The sequence below is a fragment of the Macrotis lagotis genome, chromosome 2, assembly GCF_037893015.1.
Source record: "Macrotis lagotis isolate mMagLag1 chromosome 2, bilby.v1.9.chrom.fasta, whole genome shotgun sequence".
Classification (NCBI taxonomy): Eukaryota; Metazoa; Chordata; class Mammalia; order Peramelemorphia; family Peramelidae; genus Macrotis; species Macrotis lagotis.
In genome coordinates, this window is record NC_133659.1 from 190263664 (window position 1) to 190287233 (window position 23570).

The 23570-nt window shown below is 38.2% G+C and overlaps 1 protein-coding gene across 2 annotated transcripts in view; it reads left to right on the top strand.

The window, feature by feature from the left end:
• The window catches only part of PLXDC1 (plexin domain containing 1), a 109422-nt gene that overhangs the window by 61659 nt on the left and 24193 nt on the right, over positions 1–23570 (top strand). For both annotated transcript variants that reach the window (XM_074224065.1, XM_074224066.1), the window contains exons 8-9: positions 9657–9752; positions 14841–14922. In XM_074224065.1, coding sequence (XP_074080166.1) covers positions 9657–9752; positions 14841–14922 — 178 coding nt within the window. The remainder of the gene's footprint in view (positions 1–9656; positions 9753–14840; positions 14923–23570) is intronic.

Consider the following 23570-nt stretch of genomic DNA (forward strand, 5'->3'; position numbering starts at 1 on the left):
GTCCCTTTCAGTTCTAGGTCTATGAACCTAAAGAAGTTATCATAGCTTGCATTGATGTATGGATTTATAGTTTCACTTTTTGTATATTTTGTCATTTGCATCTCACAACAACCATATGGGTAAAGTAATAGGGATAAGGACTAGCCCTTTAATTTAACTGGTATGGAGAACTTGCTGGTGAGGAAACTCTCTTTAGCTATGTGGGTTGACATTTTCTCTACAACCTACAGTCTTAGAGAATCCCCTAGATCACAGAGCAGTAAGTTACATAGTCAGCATGTTGTCAGGGGTAGGACTTGAATCTAGGTCTTCTTGACATTGAGGCTAGTTTTCAGTTCACTATGTTTTGTTGTCTTTGGGGTTCGAAGTACCCATTATGCAGTTGAAAAACCTGAGACTTAAAGTGGGTAAGTGATCATTAGCTAGTGTTGTACAGTGAAATAAGTGCAGGATTTGGAATCTGGGTCATTGGTTACATGTAGTTATGACCTGATTAATGGATACATTAACTTCCCCTTTAATCCATTAACATAAGGAAATGCTTCCATCATATCCCATCAATGCCCTGTCAGCTGGCATCTCAACTCCCTGAAGAGTTGGGAAAGGTAACATGGAGGGAAATTATCAAGGCAAGAAAGGAGCCTGGGAAAAAGAAAAAACAGAGAACTAGAGGCCCACAGAGAAGTAGGAGGTATAGGGCCTGAGTCATGAAGCCCCAGAAGCTAAGCCTGTGAATGACAGGGAAAGAGGGCAGCCAATTAGCCAACATAGCTGAAGGTTGTTCCAATGATTCTGGCTGAGGGTCTCGTCTCATTTCCACAGCTCCCTTGGGAGTTATGAAGGCCTCTAAGAGATCCACTAAATGATTCAATAGGAAGAAATGTGTCTCTGGGTCTTGTGCTCATGTTTATAAACATTTGACAAGGGCAGAGATTTTAAATTGCTGAGAGAGACCTAACTGAGCTGATTGCTTTGGAAATATCCTATACTTGTTTCCAAAATATCTCATGCTTGTCTTCTAAATACCCTTATGCTTGCCTCTATTGAAAAAACAGTAATGGAAGAAGCCCTGATTTTTTTTATGAGTTTTGCCATCAAGGTTTGCTTTTTTAAAAAAATATATTGTTCTTTTTTATTATCCTCTTTGGTTTCATTTTTATTTCTATTTCTAAATCTTTTTCTGTCCCTTACTCTAACCAATGAGCATCCCATGTTATAATGAATATAAAAGGATTTGAAAAAGCAGTTTAGCAAAATGGCCAACAATCAGTTATGATTCTTGGTATATATGTAGTGCTCTTCAACCATGGCCCTCCGTTTTGGTAAAGAAGGAAGAGAGACGCATTTTCTCATCTCCAAAGCCAAATTTGATCATTATAATTACACAGTATTAATTTTTTGTTGTTATTTACTTCCATTTGTATTGTTGAAGATGTATACCATCAAGATTTTTGAAGGAGCTTTTACCATTTCAAATTTAAAATATTTTCTTCCCTAAAAACTCAAGAATGAACCTCACATATAGAAATTTAACTTTGATCAATTAGGAATCATTCTTAATTGCCAAATTATACTAGAACAAATTATGCTGAAATTTTACTAGTTTGGGGACTATTTCATGTTCATTGTGTTCTATTTTAAAGGCTAATGATATACCCAAGGTCACACAGTCCATAAATGTTTGAGGTCAAATTTGAACTCAGATCTTTCTAATTACAGGTCCATTACATTATTCACTGTGCCACTTAGCTGGGCAAGTCACCTAACATCTCTAAGTCTGTTTCTCAATCTGCAAAATGGGAATAGCTTCCACCATCACCACTACCACCACCACCACCACCACCACCATCATCATTATTACAGGGTTGTTGTAAGGAAAGCACTGTGGACATTTCAGATAAATGTATTTCATCATTAACAATGTTATCAATGCATTCCCCCACAGACTGGGAAATGACTGCAATGAAATATTACTATACTACTGTGTTTTGTATCTCTAGTGATTAATCTAATCCTTGGCATTCGGTAGGCACTTGATAAATGCTTATTGATTGATTGACTATTTGGAAAGTTGCTCTAGGAGAAGTCAAATCCCTGTATCTTGATGGAAAAATCTGCAGGATCTGAATCAGTTTATCATAGACCAGAAACCACACTGATGGGAAAGCTTATTTCTCAAATATTTGATATACATGAAGCATCTTCTGCAACCTGAAAGCATCATGATGTTTATTTGCTTCACTGAATAGGGTTGCCTTTGAAACAAACATTTTCTAGAGCCTGATTAGTTCACCTTTGGAACTTTGTCAATCAGTTGGATAAGTGCCAACAAACAAATAGCAGCAACTGAAAGGATCAGAGAAATAATATACTCTCAGCTTAGCAGAATGGGGTCACAAAGAATTGGACATGACTGAAATAACTTAACAATAACAAACTTGGAATATACTTCCCAGGTCCCAAATAGGACTCCCCTAATTATTAAGTGTCTGAGACCGAATTTTTGAACTCAGGGACTTCTGTTCCAGGGCCAGTGCTCTATCCACTGTGCCACTTAGCCACCCCTCATTCTTTCTAATAGTACTTTAGTACAAAAATTCCAAACCCACCCTTCTACCTGAGCCTAGCTTCTGGAACAATTTCTCTGCTCTTGTAACATCTGAGAAGTGTGAAAGCTGATTACTTTAATCTGTATCACCTTTAGGCCTTAAGCTTATAGTTTTTCATTCATTCATTCAGTCACCTCCAAGCATGCCAGGACTATTTGGCCATTCATTGTGGTACTTTAAAAGACACACTTTGTCTTTTTTGTCAATTTGTTAGATTGTTCTTCCTGGAAAGGAAGCTAATACTAAGTAAGTTACACCAAGTCATATCCTTGATCTTGTCATCATGCACAAGTATTCTACTTCCAGGTTCATAAATTCTGAAATTCCCTTATCTAACCATAATCACTAACCCTTTTCTTATCTTCCACATGACCCCCAATCCACTGAACCTCAATTCTCTTTCAAGTCATCACTTCTGTACTGGCTACTCCTTTCTTCATCTTGACCCCTCAATAAACAAATTCAAGTCTATACTATCTTTCTCTCTAGAGTACTTTAGCCCCCCCTTACCCTAGCGGCAATCTTGTCCTGCCAAGTCTTTGTCTTGAATTACCCCTACCATCTCTCATAACTGCCAATTGCCCCCTTTCCCCCAAATGGCTTTTTTTCAGTCCTCGTCCTCCTTGATCTCTCTGCAATCTTTGACATTTTTAGTTGTCCTCTTCAAATTGACACCTATGTGACATTGTTCTCTTCTGGTTTTCTTGCTACCTATTTGATTTCTTTTTCTTTTAGGGGACAAAAACTAATATGATACTAATTCTTATAAAATGGGCCAATTTTGTAATAGGTTTCTAGCATAATAAAAGGTTTCCCTTGTGCTATAAGTTGTAGGTCAATTGAATCAGAATAGTACCACCAACACGTATTCCATGGGATGGTCCCAACTTCATTCTTTGGCATTTTTTTAAATACTGCTTCAGCAAGTGGGCAGTTGACCTATTAGCTTGCTATTTTTTTAATTACATAAGATTCTGTTGCAACATGATTCAGTCAGTACAGATTGAAAACAAACATTTCAGGATGAAGCAGGGATAGAGAAAGCCAAGATCATCATTGGAAAGAAGAAATCAGGAAGGTTGGCATGTGAGTGAACTGCACGTCCAGATAGGGCACATGAACTGACTTTGTATCAGCAAACTTCTCTTCACTAAGACATTGAGCAATACTGTGCAGATAGCACTGGTTTTATAGTTGGGAAACTTGCTTTTAGCAACCTGCATTTAAATCCTAGTCCTGTTATCTCAGGATTAACATAGACTTGGATTTAGAATGGAACAGCACTTTGATCCTTGAGTTCAATCTCCCATATTAGGTATGTAAAAACTGAGGCAAAAAGAGGTGAATGACTTGTCCAAAGTCAATCAGGTATCAAATATCAAAACTGGAATTTAAACCTAATCCCTCTAATTCTAAAACCAATCTTTCACCAGTTCTGCTGCCACCTTGGTACAGGTTCATCTATCTCCTCACATTTGAACTATTGTAGTAGACTCCTAATTTTTCTCCCTGCTTCAAATTTTCCCCCCACCCCCCAACCTCAGTCTATCTTCTACTCAGCTGTCAAAGTGATTTTCCTAAAGTACAGACCTGATCAAGGAATGCTGCTACTCAGTCAATTCCAGTGGCTCTAGGATCAAATAGAAAATCCTTTAATTTTTTTTTTAAGTCCTTCATATCCTGGCCACTTCCTGCCTTTCCAGGCTTCTTTCATTTTACTCTCTTCCATATACTAATTTCACTGACTATATCCTCAGTATAGAATGCTCTCACTTCTCACTTTCTCCTCCTGGCTTTCTTTCAAGACTTAGACCAAATTCTGCCTTCAACAGGAGGCCTTTCTTTATTCTTCATTCCTCCCATGTCACCCCCCCTACCCAATCCAAAACACCACAAACATGCTAATTCCTTCCCTCTGAGATTAACTTCTATCTATAGTTATGCAAATCATGTGAGATGGTGCTAAAAGGGTGTACCAAAAGTCTTAGTGCAGTTTTAATCTTTATTAAGCAGCTAAGTAGCACCTAGAATCAAGAAGACCTGAGTTAAATCTGACATCAGAAATTTACTATTTTGTGTGATTATGGGTAAATTTCTTCATCTGTAAAATGGGGATAATAAAACATCTATCTCCGGGGTAGTATGAGAATCAAATGAGATGAATTTATAGAGCATTTTGTAAACCTTAAAACAGTATATAATACTATTATTATATCTTATAGATATATGTTTAAAATACATATGTATATATGTCTGTATACATAAATGTATGCATATATATGTCTGTCTATATGTAATTTCAATAGACAGAAATAGATACACACACATATTTGTCATTGGTTATTTTTAGTAATGTCCAACTCTGTATAATCCCATTTGGGATTTTTTCGGCAAAATACTGGAGTGATGTGCCATTGTCTTTTTCCCAGTCCATTTTACAGATGAGAAAACTGAGACAAAGAGGGCTAAGTGACTTACCTAGAATCACATGGCTAGTAAATTTCTGAGACTGGATTTGAATTCAGGAAGATGAATCTTCATGATTCCAAGCCTAGATCTCTGGGCACTGTGGGGTCATCTAGCATGAAAAACTTTCTTGCAATTAGAACTATCCCACAATGCAATGAGTTGCCTTGGAAAGTGATGAATTACCCCTCCTTGGAGACAGGTGTTGACAAGAGAATAACTTGTTGGGGAAATCTTTGAGATTAGTGAGTAGTGGTTGGACTAGTCCTCTGAGGTCCCTTTAAAAACTGGTATTCTGTGAAAGAATTTGGGACAAGACCTGAGTCTAGGAATCTCATCACTTAGTCCTGGGACTCCAAGAAGGCTGAGCAAGTTGGAGGTCAGCCTGGTCCAGGTATTGTATCATGACCTTAGAGTCATCATGAAGGGAGTAGACTGATACAACTGCCCAGCCTGCCTATCAAAAATCACTCAATCCTTACAGCTTTGTCTAGTCCATCCCTTTGACTCCAGGTGACCCTCTGCTCATTTGTCCCAAACAGTCAAGTACTTCTGCCCATCTATGTGGAAAAATTTCCATTTCCAGACAGTCCTTGACTAATCCCACATTCCTCTGATTGTAATTTCCTGCCATTGCTCTTTATATAAGGCAGAGGGAGATGCATACAAGTTTGGAGTGTCTTCAGAGTGGGCTGCAATAACTATCATAGTTCTGGAGCTGTGGAAAAGTGAAAACAGTACTTTATTGATGATGTATAAATTATGTATTTATATATGTGTGTGAATGTAAATATGCATATGGATATATATATTGTGTATTTTTTATCATTGTTCAGTTGTTTCAGTCTTGTCTGACTCTCTGTGACTACATTTGGGGTTTTCTTGGCAAAGATACTGGAGTAGTTTGCCATTTCCTTCTCCAGCTCATTTCACAGATATAGAAACTGAGGCAAACAGGGTTACTTGATAAGCCCAGAGTCACCCAACTAAGAAGTGTCTTGGGGGAGCAGTTAGGTGGCATAGTGGATAAAGCACTGGCCCTGGAGTCAGGAGTACCTGGGTTCAAATCTGGTCTCAGACACTTAATAATTACCTAGCTGTGTGGCCTTGGGCAAGCCACTTAACCCTGTTTGCCTTGCAAAAACCTAAAAAAGAAGTGTCTGGGTCAGATTTGAACTCACCAAGATGACTTTAGAGTGTTGAGCACTCTGGCGCACCTAGCTGCTCCATGTGTGTTTTTTACCTATGTATGTACATTTCAAATGGGAAAGTCTAGGAGTAGCAAATATAGTCACTTTCCTGAGCTCTATATAAACAGGTAGTAATGTTTGTATCATACACAAGATGTCCCAAAAGCCTTAGTGTTATAAAACTGCACTAAGATTTTTCTGTGTGGATCTTCTCCTCCTACAAGTTCAAGGGTTCTTAACCTGGGGTTCATGAACTTTAGAAAAAATGTTGTGATAACTGTATTTCAATAGCATTGGTTTCTTTTGTGATCTTATGTATTTATTTTGTGAATTTTAAAGCATTTGGATGAGGAGACTACCCATTTAATTCAGTCAATAAACATTTATTGACTGTGTTCCAGGCACTGTACTAAACAATGCTAAACAGAAAGAGGGAAAAGACAGTCCCTGCCTTCAAGGGGCTTACAGTCTAAAGGAGGAATTGACAAGCAAACAAATTTGTTCAAACAAATGATGTACAGGATAAATAGAAAATATTTAAAAGAGGAGGGTAATAGAATTAACAAGGGTTGAAAAAGACTTCCTGTTGAAGATGGAATTTTAATTGAGACCAGGGAAAAAATAGGCAGAGATGAAGAGGAAAAACACTATAGGCATAGGAGAGAGCCAGAGAAAATACCTGAAGTCAAAGGATAGTGTTTTGTTCATGGAACAAGGAGGTCAGTGACACTGGGCTGAAGGCTTCACTAGGGATCCAAGACACAAAAAAGGTTAGAAACTTCTATTTGTGAGATATTATTTTACATCTATCAGACTGGCTAAAATGATAGAAGGGAAAAGTGACAAAGGTTGGAGAAGATATAGAAAAAAAAAAATATATATATATATATATATTTAATGAACATAGTGTTTTGCTCTGCATTCAAACTCCATAGTTGTTTTATTGTTGTGTTGTTTTGTTTATTACCTGGATGTGGAAGTCATTTTCCATAACAGGTCTCTTAGGGTTGTCTTTGATCACTGAACTATTGAGAGGAGCTACATCCATTATAACTGATCAATCATCTCACAGTGTTGCTATTAATGTATAGAATAATCTCCTGGTTCTGCTCACTTCACTTAGCACAGTTCATACAAGTCTTTCTAGGCTTTTCTAAAGCCACTCATGATTTCTTTTAAAAAAATTCTTTTTTGCAAGGCAATGGGGTTAGGTGACTTGCCCAAGGTCACACAGCTAGGTAATTATTAAGTGTCTGAAACTAGATTTGAACTCAGGTCCTCCTGATTCCAGGGCCAGTGTTCTATGCCCTGCATCACCTACACTCATGATTTCTTTTTCTTTTTCTTTTTTTATTAGATTTTTCAAGGTAATGGGGTTAAGTGGCTTGCCCAAGGCCACATGGCTAGGTAATTATTAAGTGTCTGAGACCAGATTTGAACCCAGGTACTCCTGACTCCAAGGCCAGTGCTCTATCCACTGCACCACCTAGCTGCCCTCACTCATGATTTCTTATAGGACAATAGTACTCTTTAATGTTCATATACCATAACTTGTTCAGCCATTGCCCTATTGATGGGCATTTCCTCAATTTCAAAATCTTTACCACTGCAAAAAGAGCTGCTATAATTTTTTTTGCTTGTGAGTCTTTTTCTCTTTTTTGTGATTTCTTTGGGTTATAGACCTAGCAGTGGTATTGTTGGATCAAAGGGTATGCATAATTTTATTGCCCTTGGGCATAGTTCTAAATTACTCTCCAGAAAGTTTGGATCAGTTCACAACTCCACCACCAAACTTTAGGGTTCCCAGTTTCTGACATCCTCTCCGACATTGATCATTTTCTTTTTTTATCATCTTAGAAATCTGATAGATGTGAGTTGATATCTCAGAGTTGTTTTAATTTGTACTTCTCTAATCAATAATGATTTGGAGAATTTTTTCATATAACTATAGATAACTTTAATATCTTCATCTGAAAACTGTCTGTTCATATCTTTGACCATTTATCAATTGGAGAATGACTTGTATTCTCATAAATTTGACTCAGTTCTCTATATATTTTAGAAATGCATCCTTTATCGGAAACACTAGTTGTGAAAATTGTTTCCCAGCTTACTGCATTCCTTCTAATCTTGACTGCAGTGGTTTTGTTTGTGCTAAAATCACAAAATCATCCATTTTTCAATTTATAACATTTTCTATCTCTTATTTGGTCACAAACTACTCCCCTCTAAATAGATCTGACAGATAGACTATTTCTTGTTCTCTTAATTGGCTTATGTAACTATACATCTTGACTCAGCAATACCATTAGTTGGCCTATTTCTACAGATGATTAAGGAAAAAGGAAAAGAACCTATATGTTCTAAAATATTTATAGTAGCTCTCTATGTAATGGCAAAGAACAGAAAATTATAAGGATGCCCATCAACCAGAGAATGCCTGTATATGGATGTTATGAAATGTTGTGCTAAAAAATGATGAGCTCAATGATTTTAGAAAAACATGGAAAGATTTGCACAAAATAATGAAGAACAAATTGAGCAGAACCAAAGGAACATTGTATATAATAGCAGTAGTTTTATTTTAAGAATGATTTTGAGTGAATAGGTTATTTTTTCTATTATAAGTACCAAAATTAACTTTAAAGAGGCATATGGAAAAAACACTATCAGCTTCCAGAGAAAAAGCTGATAAGGACATGCATAGAATAATTTTATATGTATAATATACCTATTTGTGTCTAATGGTAGCCATCTCTAGAGTGGGGCAGGGGGGGAGAGGAAAGGAAAAAGAGAGAAAAGAAATTTACATGATAATTGTACATTTGAAAGGAATATCAAGTTGTACATAGTAGATTTGCAGTTTTGTGTACAATCTTTTTTATTGTATTATATTATGGAAATTCTTGTTTTATTCCATAAATGAAAAATTAAAATTAAAAAAAGAAGCTTTTATTAGGATCTGAACTCCATAAGAATAGGAAATGTGATTCCAAAACTTTGCATCTCTCCCAAGTCCAAAGCTGGAAATAGGCCCTTATATATAGTAAGCATTTAATAAATAATGTTTGTTGAATGAATGAAAAAAGGTACAAATTATGTAAGTTTCCTTTCAGACTCCTAGACACATACCCCAATTGCCTATGGACATGGGATATTTTTATTTAACCAAAGAAACATAGAAAGAGTTTGAAGAGACCTTTAAAATCAGTTTATGGAATCCCTTCCTTTTATAAATAAACCATGGTCTAAAGATGAGAAATAAAATACCAGAAGACATATGGTCATACTAATGATGGAGACATGACTAGAAAGAGAGAATTAGCACACTTTTGGAAGTTCTTTTCTCTACAGACTGATCCCATACTGATCAATGCTATGTTTATTTCAGAATCTCCCCGAAGGACAATTTATGAGTATCACCGAATTGAGTTGGACACCAGCAAGGTCACCAGCACATCAGCTGTAGAATTTACCCCACTGCCAAGTGAGTAGGAATTTTGCCTGGAGCTCTGCTATCCTAGAGTTCACTATATAGATCACTCCCATTAAAGTGGAATATGGAATCCTAATAGAAGATGCTCCCAGGGATGGGAATCCAGTAAAACAATTGAACCATAGCATCCCTTTACTTTGAGGATATATGGTTTGGGAATTCATGAGGGAGAAGGAAAAACTCAAAGCCTAACTCTAAGTCAGTAGACATCTCTCCTTTCTCCCTTAACTTTTCAAGTTTTCTTTAAACTTCTACTAAATGATAGTTACAACTGGTGGTATCCCCAACTCAAACAAGACCAAGCTGTTGCATCACTGATGGATATTCATGGCAAAGTCAGGCCTGAAGGTGGGAGCAAGGAAGGGAAAGCAACATTCCTATTTGGATATAGCTTTTAATTTCATCATAGGCCCAAGTGGGTAGAAACATTTCTCCTAATCCCTTTTAATCCTAACATGACTCATTTTTTTTTTTTTTTTGCCTCATTTCTTTCTTATATACCTCCTTTTCCAGGACTTTGCCCCTAGTGGCAAAAATTTAAAGAGTAATAATAAATCTACTTCTCCAAGCAGCATAGAAGCAGCTGAGCTAAGCATTTAGCTAGCAGGAACAATTAATTAATATAATAATCTGACAAACACTGAATGCTTCCTACCCCTGGATAGTGCAGTCAAAGAAGCTCCTCTCTTCTCCCCATAGTGTCTCTGTCTCACAAAGTCCCAACAGTACCGTCTCCTCAACACACAATACATTTGTCTTTTAAATTGTATTTAAGGGTGCAGCATCATTTCATTTGTTCCAGGCCCCAGATTCTGCCTGAAAGGGTGAGATTAGAGTAAGAGGAGAATGAGGAAGAGGAAGGAAAAAGGAGGGAGGGAATGGAGGGAAAGGAAGAAGAGGAGGAAAAGGAAAAGGAGGAAGAAGAGAGGGAGAAAGGAGAGAGGAGGAGAAGGAGAAGGAGAGGAAGAAGAAAGACAAAAAAGAAAGAGGAAGTAGAAGAGAAGGAAGAAAAGTAGAAAAGTGAGGAAGAGGAGGAGAAAGGGAAGGAAAAAGGAGTCAGAAGAGAGAAGGAAAAGGAGAAAGAGAAGAAGGAGGAGAGGAAGAAGGAGAAGAAAAAGGAGAAGGAAGAAAAAGAAGAAGGGGAAGAAGAGGAGGAGGGAAGAGGAAAGAAAGTGGAGGAGAAAGAGAAGAGGAAGGAAGAAGGAGGGAAGAGGAGAAGGAAGAGAGAACGATTCTAGCTTCAATTTGGTTTCCATCCCATACCCTTCAGAAAGCACATATTCATGCCTACTAGACTCAGAGCACATGGACCCTCCTGCCTGTGATGATCCTTCTGTCTTGCAGAGTAGGAGGAGAAATCTACCAACAGGTACAGCTGAAACTGTTGATCTACTCAGGCTCCTGTCCAAAAGGACTGCAGAAATCCAAAAAGATCTCCAAAAGCATTTCAGAATCAGGGATATATTGAGAAACAATCAAAACAAAAAAAAAAAGGGAGAAAAAAAACATGTTTAACATGGAATCCCAGGAAAGATTGGGAAACTTAGGCCTGAGCTCCCAGGAATGGGAAGGCAGGAAGGTAATCAGTTCATAGAATTACTTTACTTTGAGGAGATGGGGTTTTGGAGTTCATGGGTAGAAAGGAAAAAGAGGGTGTTAGTTGTCATCCTACAAAGCTTATTCCTCAGACCTCTTTTTTGTGACAAGGCCTATTTTTTCAAAGAAAAAAAAGCAGCAATTGGTAGCAAGGGCATAGATGTATAAGACTAATTTCCATACATAAGTACTAAGGAATAAATCAAACTCTCCTGAGACTATATTTCTGGGACATTCTCTCTGTACATTTAAATCATCTGTTTCCCCAGTGAATTAAGTAAATCTTTAACAACAAGGTACCTGAAACCCATAGCAGAAATAAAGAGTAGTGAATTTTATTAAAACTATGTGATGCTTTTATTATTATAGGAGCATATATTTAGAGCTGAAAAGGACTTTAGAAGTCAATGAATCTAACCCAACTCATTTTAATGATGAGGCCCATAGAGGGGATATTGTCCCCAGGTTAAACAGATAATAAGTAGCAGAAATCAAGAATGTGACCTAGGTTCTCTTCAAATCTAGTGATCTTTTCTATTATCAAATGAGATCATATGCAAAGAATTTTGCAAACCTTAAAGCATTATTATCTTATGTATAGTTTGTTCATAGAATTATAACCTATGACTAATATGGCCTTGCCTTCTACTCCCTGCTTTACCCCCACCCCATCTAGCCTAGAGGAGACAGTAGCAGGACTGACCAACATCTTTTTTGTTGGTTCTTTTTTGTTTTGTTTTGTTTTTTAGTTTTTGCAAGGCAATGGGGTTAAGGGACTTGCGGAAGGTCACATAGCTAGATAATTATTAAGTGTCTGAGAATGGATTTGAACTCAGGTCCTCCTGACTCCAAGGCCAGTGCTCAATTCACTGCACCACCTAGCTGCCCCCCAGTATCTTCTTTTGCTCCTTATCCTCTACCTTGCTAATAGGTGGCTGCTTCTGAGTTTACTATCCAAGGTCCAACATTCTCTATTGCTCCCCACCCTTCATCTAGAGTCCATAAGGAATCAGTGGGGAGATTGACAAAAGTCTAACATATCCTGGACTGTTCTTTGTCCCTGATCCATCCTACAGGAGCCATATAACCAAGGCCCAGAAGACCCTCTTTCTATTCTGTTATATCCCATCCCATATATCATGTTGCCCACCCTCACTCAGTCCACAAGAGCCAGCAGATGATTAAGATCCAGGACTTTTGACCTTTGTCTTGTAACACACCTCATGGACCCTATGAACAATTCAATGTCACACTTCCAGTTAAGATTGAAATGTGAAAGGTTGTAGAGGAGCTGAGATCACCCCTAAGGGAAATGAGTATTTCTCTCTAATATTATAATTAATTATTGAATCAGGATCAAGTTTTTTTTTCCTTCTCCACTTCTTCATCCAAAAATTAACTATTATGGGAAATCTTTCTCAAGGATTCACTCAGGCAAAATGGTTGAGATCTAATCAAGTACAATAAAAGAAAGTCGAAGTTTAGGCTAATAGATTAACTCTTTCTCAAGATATTTACTCAGACAGGTCTGGGAAAATATGGATTCTCCCTTTTCTCGGACAGGTGATGTAGAAATTTTTAAGATTCATTGACCAATTCTTGGATGATCTAAGTCATATATCCTCAAGACCTGCATTGTAATAGAGTCTACCTCTAATTATAATATTCATTCTCTCATTAATTTTTTTTATTTTGGCAAGGCAGTTGAGTTAAGTGACTTGCCCAAGGTCACACAACTAAAATGTCTGAGGCTGAATTTGAACTCAGGTCCTCCTGACTCCAGGGCCAGAGCTCTATTCACTGTGCCACCTAGCTACCTTCTCTCATTAATTGTTAACCAATGGGAGTTGATTGATATCTGCTCTCCCAAGGATGTATAAACTGTGAATTCCCTGCCATGAGGAGTATTTGGCATTTAAGAGTTTTTTTTAAATATTGGCATTATTAATAAAATTACAAATTACCTAAAAACTCAAGCTTTTTAAATACCACATTCCATACATACCCTAACAAATAATCAAAAAGGGCACCAAGCAGAATATAATTTTAAAAAAATCAAAGCTTCTCATTCATTCTAGAATGGCACAAAATGATGACCAGAGATCAGTGGGAAAGAGGTTATACCAGACAAATGCACTTAAGTTCTAGTGGATGAATTGCTTTTCAGCTTTAGCAGGAAGGGCCCTACCAAGGAAGGTAAGAGTAAATAGGAAAAAAAATGAAAACAATGAATTCTATGGATTAAGAGAAGTTGAAATGGTAAGCAAAGAGGAAAAGTGATTCCACAACAAGTACAAGCAGAATCTCAAAGAAAACAATGGGGAAGTGGGGAGGGAGGATAATTGTAAAGACTATAGGAATGGATAGAAAAATGAAGAGATTAAAAAATTAAACAGTAGAAAAACTTAGCCAAGTGCTGGATTCACTGAAAAAAAATAGAATAGAGCATTTGGAATTCAATGACTCCATGAGACTGCAAAAACATTAAAACAAAGTCAACAGATTGAAAAATGAAAGAAATGAAAGATTTCTATTATCAAAAACAACAATCCTGGAAAATAGATAAAGGAAAAATTAATTAATAACAAATAATTTTTAATAATTAAATTTATATAAAATTAATTAACCAGTTTCTCTGAAAATCATGATTAAACAAAAAATCTTAATAACATATTTCAATAAATTATTTTTAAAACTTCCCAAATCTATTAGAATCAAGTAACAAAGTGAAAATAGAAACAATACAATAACGTCCTAAAAAATTAGTTTGAAAACACCCAGGATCATCTTAGTCAAAGTTCAGAGCTTCCAAATCAAAGAAAGCAATACTGGAAATAGCCACAAAAAGCTCACCTTGTAAAACTGAGTATTACCCAACAGGAATGGACAAATAAGAAACCTGGAAAGATAATTACATTTAAATAACTAAAAGGGCTAAATGATGATGAAATTCTTAGCATATTAAAGAGGGAGAAACAACAAAGATCCTAGCAGTAATTCTACTGGGAGTAAATCTGCATATAAACATTGGAAATGGTTTTGTTGATGGTTTGGTTTGGTTTGTTATTTTAGGAGAGATGGAAAAAAGAGAAGGAGAAATGGAGTACAGTAGGAAAGAAATAGGGGAGAAGGAATTTACTTCATACAATTAGTGTGTATGCAAACATGGAGGAAGGAGCATCTCATTAACCTCATTCTTAACTGAATCAAACAAAGGAGAATTAAAAAGACTTTCTATAGAAATAAATTTGGTGTAGAAATGTATAAAAGATCATTTGAAAGGAAGAACAGATATATGGAGGCAGTTTTGACAGTAATGGACCAGCTTCATGGCACCACAGCTCCAGCTTCTTTATCAGTATCATATGTTCATCGATAGCTCCAATACTTGATAACTCTGTGAATCTGCTTTGGAAACTCCTGTGACCCACTTCAAGTGATCATGACAGCAGGGGACTGATGCCTCTGCCTTCTCTCTTTCAGCCTGTCTGCAACATCAGAGCTGTGAAGTGTGCATCTCCTCAGATTTGACCTTCAACTGCAGCTGGTGTCACATCCTCCAGAGGTAGCGTGGACAAGTTGAGCCCTGATGTCTTCTTTGTGCAGGCAGTAGGGGTAAGGGGAGAGGAAAATGGTATGCCCACCACCTCCTCCATGACCTTAACACTCCCTTGCCAATTCCTCTTGTCCTATTACTTGGCGTAATGAAGAAGTGCCCACTTGGGTATGAGGGAGTTTGTCCTGCCCTGAGTCAAATCTAACAGACTTCCAAAGCAGAAATATTAGCCTGGAGACTTCACAAAAGAACTTTCTGCAGAATGAACACAGGGTTAGGATGACAAGCTAATAGATAAACTGTTTAAGAACCCCAGTGACTGCTGTTTCAGGACCATCTAGGAAAAGGGTGAAGTTACTCAGGAACCTGATTCAGGATCTGAACTTGGGCTTCCATTGGTCTCTGAGAGAGGTCTCTATTGTGCTATGATTCACCAATGCCAAGGAACAGACTTTCTGCAGATATACCATCCTTAGAAAACAGGAATGGGGAAGTTAAGTAAATCTTTTCTCAGACTACTCTAGGGAAGAAGAAAGTAGGAATGCACGTATTTGAGCAATGGTTGTTGAGATTGTTTCCTTTTTTATTTTTTATTGATATTCCCTTGTTCTGATATTTCACCTTTGTGTCCTTTTTCTCTGCCTCAGCTAGGCGGCAGATAGAGCACTAGACTTGGAACCAGACTCATCTTCATGAGTTCAAATCTGACCTCAGATTCTTACTAGCTATGTGACTATGTGACTATGTGACCATGAGCAAATCACTTAACCCTCTTTGATTCAGTTTCCTCATCTATAAAATGGACTGGAAAAGGAAATGGCAATCCAATATCTTTGCTAAGAAGATCCCATATGGGGTCAAGAGTCAGACATGACTTGAAATGACTGAACAACAACTGCCCCAGTCAGAGAGTCACTTCTTACAACAGAGAATAAAAAAGAGGGAAGAAAAGGCAGTTTAGTAAAACTAACCAACCTATCACTCAAGTCTGACAGTACATGCTCTGTTCTACCTCCATAATCTTCCACATCTGCAAAGAACAAAGAGAGGCATATTACTGAGAATATTTCTAATATTTATTTTATTTGTTTTTCTATTTCAATTCAATGATTTTGCCAGTCCTCAAAAAGTTAGTGAAAAAGAGCAGACAGACTTTGATTGGTTTGTTTTTGGAAGCACAGAAAGAAATTTAAGCTTGAGAATAAAAACTCTTGAAATCAAATTCATTTTCCCATTCAAAACCCAGTTCCTTACATAGCAGATTGGGAATCCAAGCCCTAATCTCCTGACCAGGAATTTACTTTTATAAACAAGGGAAAGGGGAAAAACACAGTTTTTTGGATAACTAATTTTTTGTAAGCCTGGAAAGCAATAGAAACTTTTAAAAAACCCTTTAGGCAATCTTCAAATTGACAGTGTCACAGTTCCCATGAAGCTGTCATATCTTCAGTCACTATTTCCTTTCTTCCTTTCCAAAATCTTAATGCATAAATAGAAACTGAATGCTCTGTAATCTGCTGTCCTTGCACAACACTGACATTGTCCTTAGTCCAGAGATGAAAAGAGGGAGAAAGTTTGCAAGTTAGTATACTTGCATTCCTTTCCCAATAGGTACATTTTTACTCTTCCTCATTAGACAGTTTGCCTGTTTGCCAAATGGGTTGGATTCATGTGGGTTGGGGAGAGGATTATGTTAGCTTTAAAAAAAACAATAAATTTAAAGTATCACATGTGGAAAAAATATGGATGAGTTATTATCTATAAGCATGGAGAGCACCCTCATAGATGAAATCATAAAGCCATTGAAGTATCCAAATAAATCTATTAGGCATTTAGGGTATGTGGGGTATTCAGGAAGTAGCACCTCTGGTATAAAGGCTTGCCAAGTTGTTTTCAGGGTTACTTGTCCATTTTTGGTGTCCATTCAATTCACCCAAACCCACCTATGGTTCCAAAACTTGTAGTATATTCAGTGGCCACACCCTAGCAAACAATTTCAGCAGACAGGCAATCCTGGGTGATAGTAATGAACAGACCTCAAATCTGTCAGTAAGTTAGATTTCTTCCCTAAACATCTGAAGACTTCTCCCATCAAAATAGGTAAATGAGAACAATTTGTTCCAATGAGAACTTAGAACTTGGTCAGGCATCAAAGATGCCAAGGTCATCTACTACATCCAGGGCCATCATCATTCATTTTGACTTTTGTCTTGTCATTGGACTTTGATGATTCTACAAGAGAAAGTGAGGCTGATGACTTTGTGCAACTTTGCTTCATTTCAATTCATGCATAAGTCAAGACATCACTTATAATATCATTAGTCCTCTTTTTTTAAATTTATTAATTTATTTTTATTTTTGTACAAATGATTTTTTATACATTACTAAAATATTCTTGTTTAAGAGTAAACATAATATCCCCTTCCCAAAAAAATATAGATCCCTATGAGAAATAAAGTAAAGGAAAGAAAAAAAATGTGCTTCAGTCTATGTTCCAACACCACCAGCTCTGTCTCCAGTGGATCACATAAGCTTCTTCCATATTTTTCCACTGTTGCTGTTGCTGATTGCAACTTCCTCCATTGATACTTCCCCACTAATATATATTATATTTTCTCCCTCCTTTCACTCTGTCCCTTTTCTAAAATGTGCTGTAGGGTAGCTGAGTGGCACAGAGGACTGATCACTGGCTCTGGGGCCAAGAGGCCTTAAGCCCATATACCACCCCTAAGGACCAGCAACCAGCCAGCCCCGTGGTCCCAGACAGGCCACTTAATCCCAGCCCCTTGCAAGAAGTAAAAAAGAAAATGTGTTATATATGACCACTCTCCCCCACAATCCATCCTCTTCTCCATCATTCACATCCCCCCCTTCCCCCTGTCCCCCCTTCTCTCCTTTTTACTTTGGATATCTATACCCCATTGAGTGTATATGCTGTTTCCTTTCTGAGCCACCTCTGATGAGAGTAAAGGTTCGCTCATTCCCTCTCGCCTTCCCCCTTCCATATCACTGCAGTAGTTCATTGCAATAAAAAAAAAACTTATATGAAATATCTTTGCCTATTCCACCTCTCCTTTCTCTTACTCCCATTACACTTACTTTTAGCCATTGACTCCATTTTTACAATATATCTTCAAATTCAGCTCTCTCCTGTGCTTCATTTATAAAAGTTCCTTCTACCTGCTCTATTAAATGAGAAGTTTTATATGAATATTATCAGTGTCATTTTTCTATGCAGGAATACATGCAGTTCATCATCATTAAATCCCTCATATTTCACCCTTCTCCTCCACTCTCTATGCTTCACCTGAGTCCTGTATTTGAAGGTCAAACTTTCTGTTCAGCTCTGACTGTTTCAACAGGAACAATTGAAATTCCCCTGGTTCATTGAAAGTCCATCTTTTCCCCTGGAAGAGGATGTTCAGTTTTGCTGGGTAGTTTATTCTCAGTTGCATTCCAAGCTCTTTTGCCTTTTGGAATATTATATTCCAAGCCCTATGAGCCCTTAATGCAATTGCTGCTAAGTCCTGTGTGATCCTGACGGCAGCTCCACGATATTTGAATTGTGTTCTGGCTGCATGTAATATTTGACTTAGGAATTCTGAAACTTGGCTATAATATTCCTGGGGGGTTGATTTTTTTTGGATCTCTTTCCAGGGGAGATCTGTGGATTATCTCAATTTCTATTTTGCCCTCTCCTTCTAGGATATCTGGGCAATTTTCCTGTAGGAATTCTTTAAAAATGAGGTCAAGGCTCTTTTCCTGATCATGACTTTCAGGTATCCCAATAATTTTAAAATTATCTTTCCTGAATTTGTTTTCCAGATCAGTTGTTTTTTCAATGAGATGTTTCACATATTCTTCTAATTTTTCATTCTTTTGGTGTTGAAGTATTATTTCTTGACTTATTGTAAAGTCATCAGCTTCCTTTAGCTCCATTCTACATCTGAAGGATTTGTTTTACTCATAGAGCTATCTTATCTCAATTTCCATCTGCCCAATTCTGCTTTTTAAAGCATTCTTCTGGGGCAGCTAGGTGGCGCAGTGGATAAAGCACCAGCCCTGTAGTCAGGAGTACCTGGGTTCAAATCTGGTCTCAGACACTTAATAATTACCTAGCTGTGTGGCCTTGGGCAAGTCACTTAACCCTGTTTGCCTTGCAAAAACCTAAAGCAGTCTTCTCTCAATAACTTTTTGAATTGTTTTAATCCATTTGACCTGTGCTGGATTTTAACATGTTATTTTCTTCAGCATTTTTGGATCTCTTTGACTAAGCTGCTGACTTCTTTTTCATGTTTTTCCTTCATCTCTCTCATTTCTTTTCCCAGTTTTCCTTCTGTCTCCCTTACTTGATTTTTTTTTTTAGGTCTTTGCAAGGCAAATACGTGACTTGCCCAAGACCACACAGCTAGATAATTATTAAGTGTCTGAGACCAGATTTGAACCCAGGTACTCCTGACTCCAAGGCCGGTGCTTTATCCACTGCACCACCTAGCCACCCCGCTTACCTTTCAAAATCTTTTTTGAGCTCTGTCATAGCCTGAACCTAATTTCTGTTTTTCTTGTTTTTTTTCAACTTCTGTTTTTCTTGCAGGCTTTAGATGCAGGAGCTTGTACTTCCTCATCTTCAGATTGAGTATTTTGATCTTTCTTGGGATCATAGACAATGTATTTCTCAATGGTGTTCCTCTTTTTCTCTGTTTACTCATTTCTCCAGCCTGTGCTTTGTTTTGGGGTGCTTCCTGAGCTTTTGAGTATTATTGGGACACCCCCCCCACAAGGATCTCAATATGTGATGCTCTGGCTTTCCCTCCTGGTCTGTGAATGACCACAAGAGCACCCCTCTGCCATGGGGCTGAAGTGGGGGGGGGCTGTTCTGTTGGGGGGCCTAGGCTATGATCAGGATCTGAATGTGGTCAGAGCCCCAGAGTCCTGTTCCAGGTACAGAGGACAGACCTCCGAAGTCTCTCTCCACTCACCTACTTTGGGTGGACTGAGCACTCAAGGCTCAGTTGCTTGGAGGCTCCTACTTTGGTTTCCTGAATCTGGACGACCTTATCTACTGCTGCTGGCTTCACATGCTCGCTCTGGCAGAGGTCCCCTCTGCTGATCCTCCAATTTGTGCCTTGTGCTCCCCAGGGTGTAGATCAGGAAACTTCCCCTGCTGCCATGAGCCCCGGCTCCCAGGCACCCTGGGGCTGCTTCCAGGAGACTGACATTTCTTCACTCTGGTGGGCCACCCCTCTAACCCCATGGAGTGGAGCCTTTCCATTATTTTCCAGGTTCCCTTGGTCTGGAGAATTGCCTCACTGGATCTTTCTGTGGGTTTTGTCTCTCAAAAATTTAGTTAGAGTCATAATTTTAAAATTTTTGAAATATTTTGGAGAGAACACCTAGGAGAGTCTCTTCTCCTGTTGCCATCTTGGCTCCACCCCACATTGGTCCTCTTCAAAGATAAAGGGCAAACAACAAAAACTACGTACTGAATTGAAATTATATCTACAACTCTTTGGAAAGCTAGGTAGTACAGTGGGTAGAAAGCCAGGTCAGAAGTCAGAAAGACCTGAAGTCAAATCTGGCCTCAGAAACTCATCAGCTATGTGACCCTAAGAAAGTCACTTAACTCTGTTTTCTGCCTCAGTTTCCTCATCTGTAAAATGAGCTGGAGAAGGAATGACAAACTTCTCTAGTATCTTTGCCAAGAAAACCCCAAACAGGATCAAGAAGAGTCGGACATTGGGATCGCTAGGTGGCACAGTGAATAGAGCACCGGCCCTGGAGTCAGGAGTACTTGAGTCCAAATCTGGCCTCAGAAGCTTAATAATTACCTAGCTGTGTGGCCTTGGGCAAGCCACTTAACCCCGTTGCCTAGCAAAAATAAAAAAAATACCTAAAAAACAAAAGAGTCAGACACAATGGAAAAACTACTCAACCACAAAATCTCAAGAGAATGTATTGATAATTGGAGGGATTAGGAAAGGTATTATGAAGGAAGTGAAACCTGAGCTATGCTTTGAAAGAAACTAGAACACCTCAAGTCCTTGCTTCTGGGGAGTGGGAATCCATCAAAATGGATCACTTGAGTTCAGGAGTTCTGATCTACAGTGGGGTAAAAGTTGTTTGAGTATTCACACTAAGTCCAACAACAATATGATGAGGCCCCTGGAACAGAAGACCAAGGATGGACAAAATGGCCCATGTCAGAAAACTGAAACAGGTTAACACTTTGGTGCTGATCCTTCTTGAAATTAACCCATGTAGGGGTGGCTAGGTGGCACAGTGGATAGAGCACTTGCCCTGGAGTCAGGAATACCTGAGTTCAAATCCAGCCTCAGACACTTAATAATTACCTAGCTGTGTGACCTTGGGCAAGTCACTTAACCCCATTGCCTTGCAAAAAAAAGAAGAAAAAAATTAACCCATGGATTCCATACTTCCAACTAGATGAGATGAAAGGGGGGGGTCCAATCTCCTCTCCTACAATGCTCCCCCAAAGAGGAGATGAAGTATTCTCTGAAGGGAAGGTGAGGAACTGAGGAGAGAGAGCTTTCCAGATGTAGAAATACCTTATACTGAGGCAGGAGACAGAATATGATGTATGGATAATAACTATTGTATCAGCCCTTACCCAATGTTTGTTTTTTGATATTCCTTCTATGTAACTGTAGTCAATCTTCTAGCCTTGTTTTCTTCACCTCCCATTATTTCATTGAGTTTTTTATATTTTTTTTTGTGTTCTTTATATTTGTTTTTCCTAATTGTGATATAAGATTCCATTCTGCTGACATATGGCAACATGTTAAGGCATTTCCATATTGCTGGACAATTGTTTCTAGTTTGAGGTGTTTTGTTTTCAATTACAAATAATGGTGCCATAAATATATTTAAACAAATCCATTTGGGCTCTTTCCCCGTCTTCCCTCACCCTGTTTTTGGATGAATATTCCTATGGTACAGTTCTGTAATGGAATAATTAGGACAGAGAATACAGTGTTTTAAGGCATCATATTGTTACTTGAAGTCACATATATGTTGGCCTGGGGCATCTCAGATGGAAGTGATTGTGACAGAACACAGAATACAATGTTATAACAAAGCAAAACTACTATTTACACTTCTATTTTACATGTAGGCCTGGTCCCAGGCTGTGACTTGTAAAGGCTGAGAGGGGGTTGGATGGAGGAAGTGGGGGAGTGAGTGAGGAGGAGAGGGAGAAGAAGAGAAACTCAGCCAGAAATCATGACAGTTTAATGAGGTTTGAGTCAATCTCAAATTTGAGAGAAATTGGCCAGGCTATAGTTAGGAGAGGGGCTTCTGTGAGACCTACATTTTCAACTAGAGTACAATATAATTAGAATGTAATTCACTCAGAAGAAATTCAAGGCTGTAAGTTTACTATTAAATAGAAAAATCTGTTGATACCATACTCTCTGTCCCTCCTGGGGTGGGGGTGGGGGATATACAAGTCTCTTCTTGTGACTACTCTCAAGTCAATAACTCTTATAAAGATGTGGGAAATCCTGTTTCCTGAAAACCAAGGTGGGGGTGGTTAGATGGTGTGGTAAATAGAATACAGACCTTGGAGTCAAGAGGACCTGAGTTCAAATCCAGCCTCAGACTCTTAAGCCCAATTGACTCTCAAAAAAAGAAAGAAAGAATGGAAAACCAAGGGACAGACAAATCTGGTGGCATGGGTGAGATACTCAACATGGTCTCTCCTCACATCTATTTCTTAGAATATTGCATGGACTCATTCTAATGTGTTCTTTTTCTGCCTTCTCATCTCATCTGCCCTCTACTACAGATTCAAATGTCTTCCTTTTCATTCTGGGAATCATGGATTTTAAAGTAAAAAGGGAATGTAAAAGTCATCTAATTCAAATGCCACATTTTACACATAAAGAAACTGGGGGTTTTATAGGTCTTTCCCGACTGCAGAAATGAAATTCAAACCCAGCTCTTTTAACTCCAAATCTATTGCTCTTTCTACTCTGGGGTCAGATCATGAGAGCCTAATTTCAACTAATTCCATCAATATTAAAGTATCTTCCTTTCATTCCTTCAGTACTTCTTCCAGTTTGGGTCAGTGTGATATAATGTCAGTAAGACTAAATTGGCAAGTTTGATCCTTGTGAAAGCACAGATAGCCTGACATAGAGGAAAAATCCTGCTCTTCAAATACTGACAGTGGTCAAGACCAATCAACCATCTCAAAAATGTGTACCATTATTCAGAAGGACCAAAAGAGTATAGCAGAGAGTCCACTGAACAAGGTCAAGAGCAGAGTCATAGCTAGGGAGAGGTCACTAGGACTTTGTCCCATGATTTGAAATAGAGAGAGCTCTGACTGCAGTCTTTCAGGACCAAAGAAACAACAGTGCTAAGCACCTAGAATAATTAGTCAAAATAGGAAAGGTGATGGGTGGGGTGAACTTTCTTTCCACCATGCTGCTTCAAGAGAGTACCACAAACTGACAGCAACCTTGGGTTAAGGGACTTCATTTCTTCTGTCAAATGAGGAGGTTGGATGACAACATGACTTCTAAAGATCCTTCCAACTGGGATAGATGTGTTTCTGACCTAAAGAGATTGTAGGAATGACTTCAGAGTCTTGGCACTCCTGAAAAAACATCTCCCAGCACATGTCCCAGTGATGA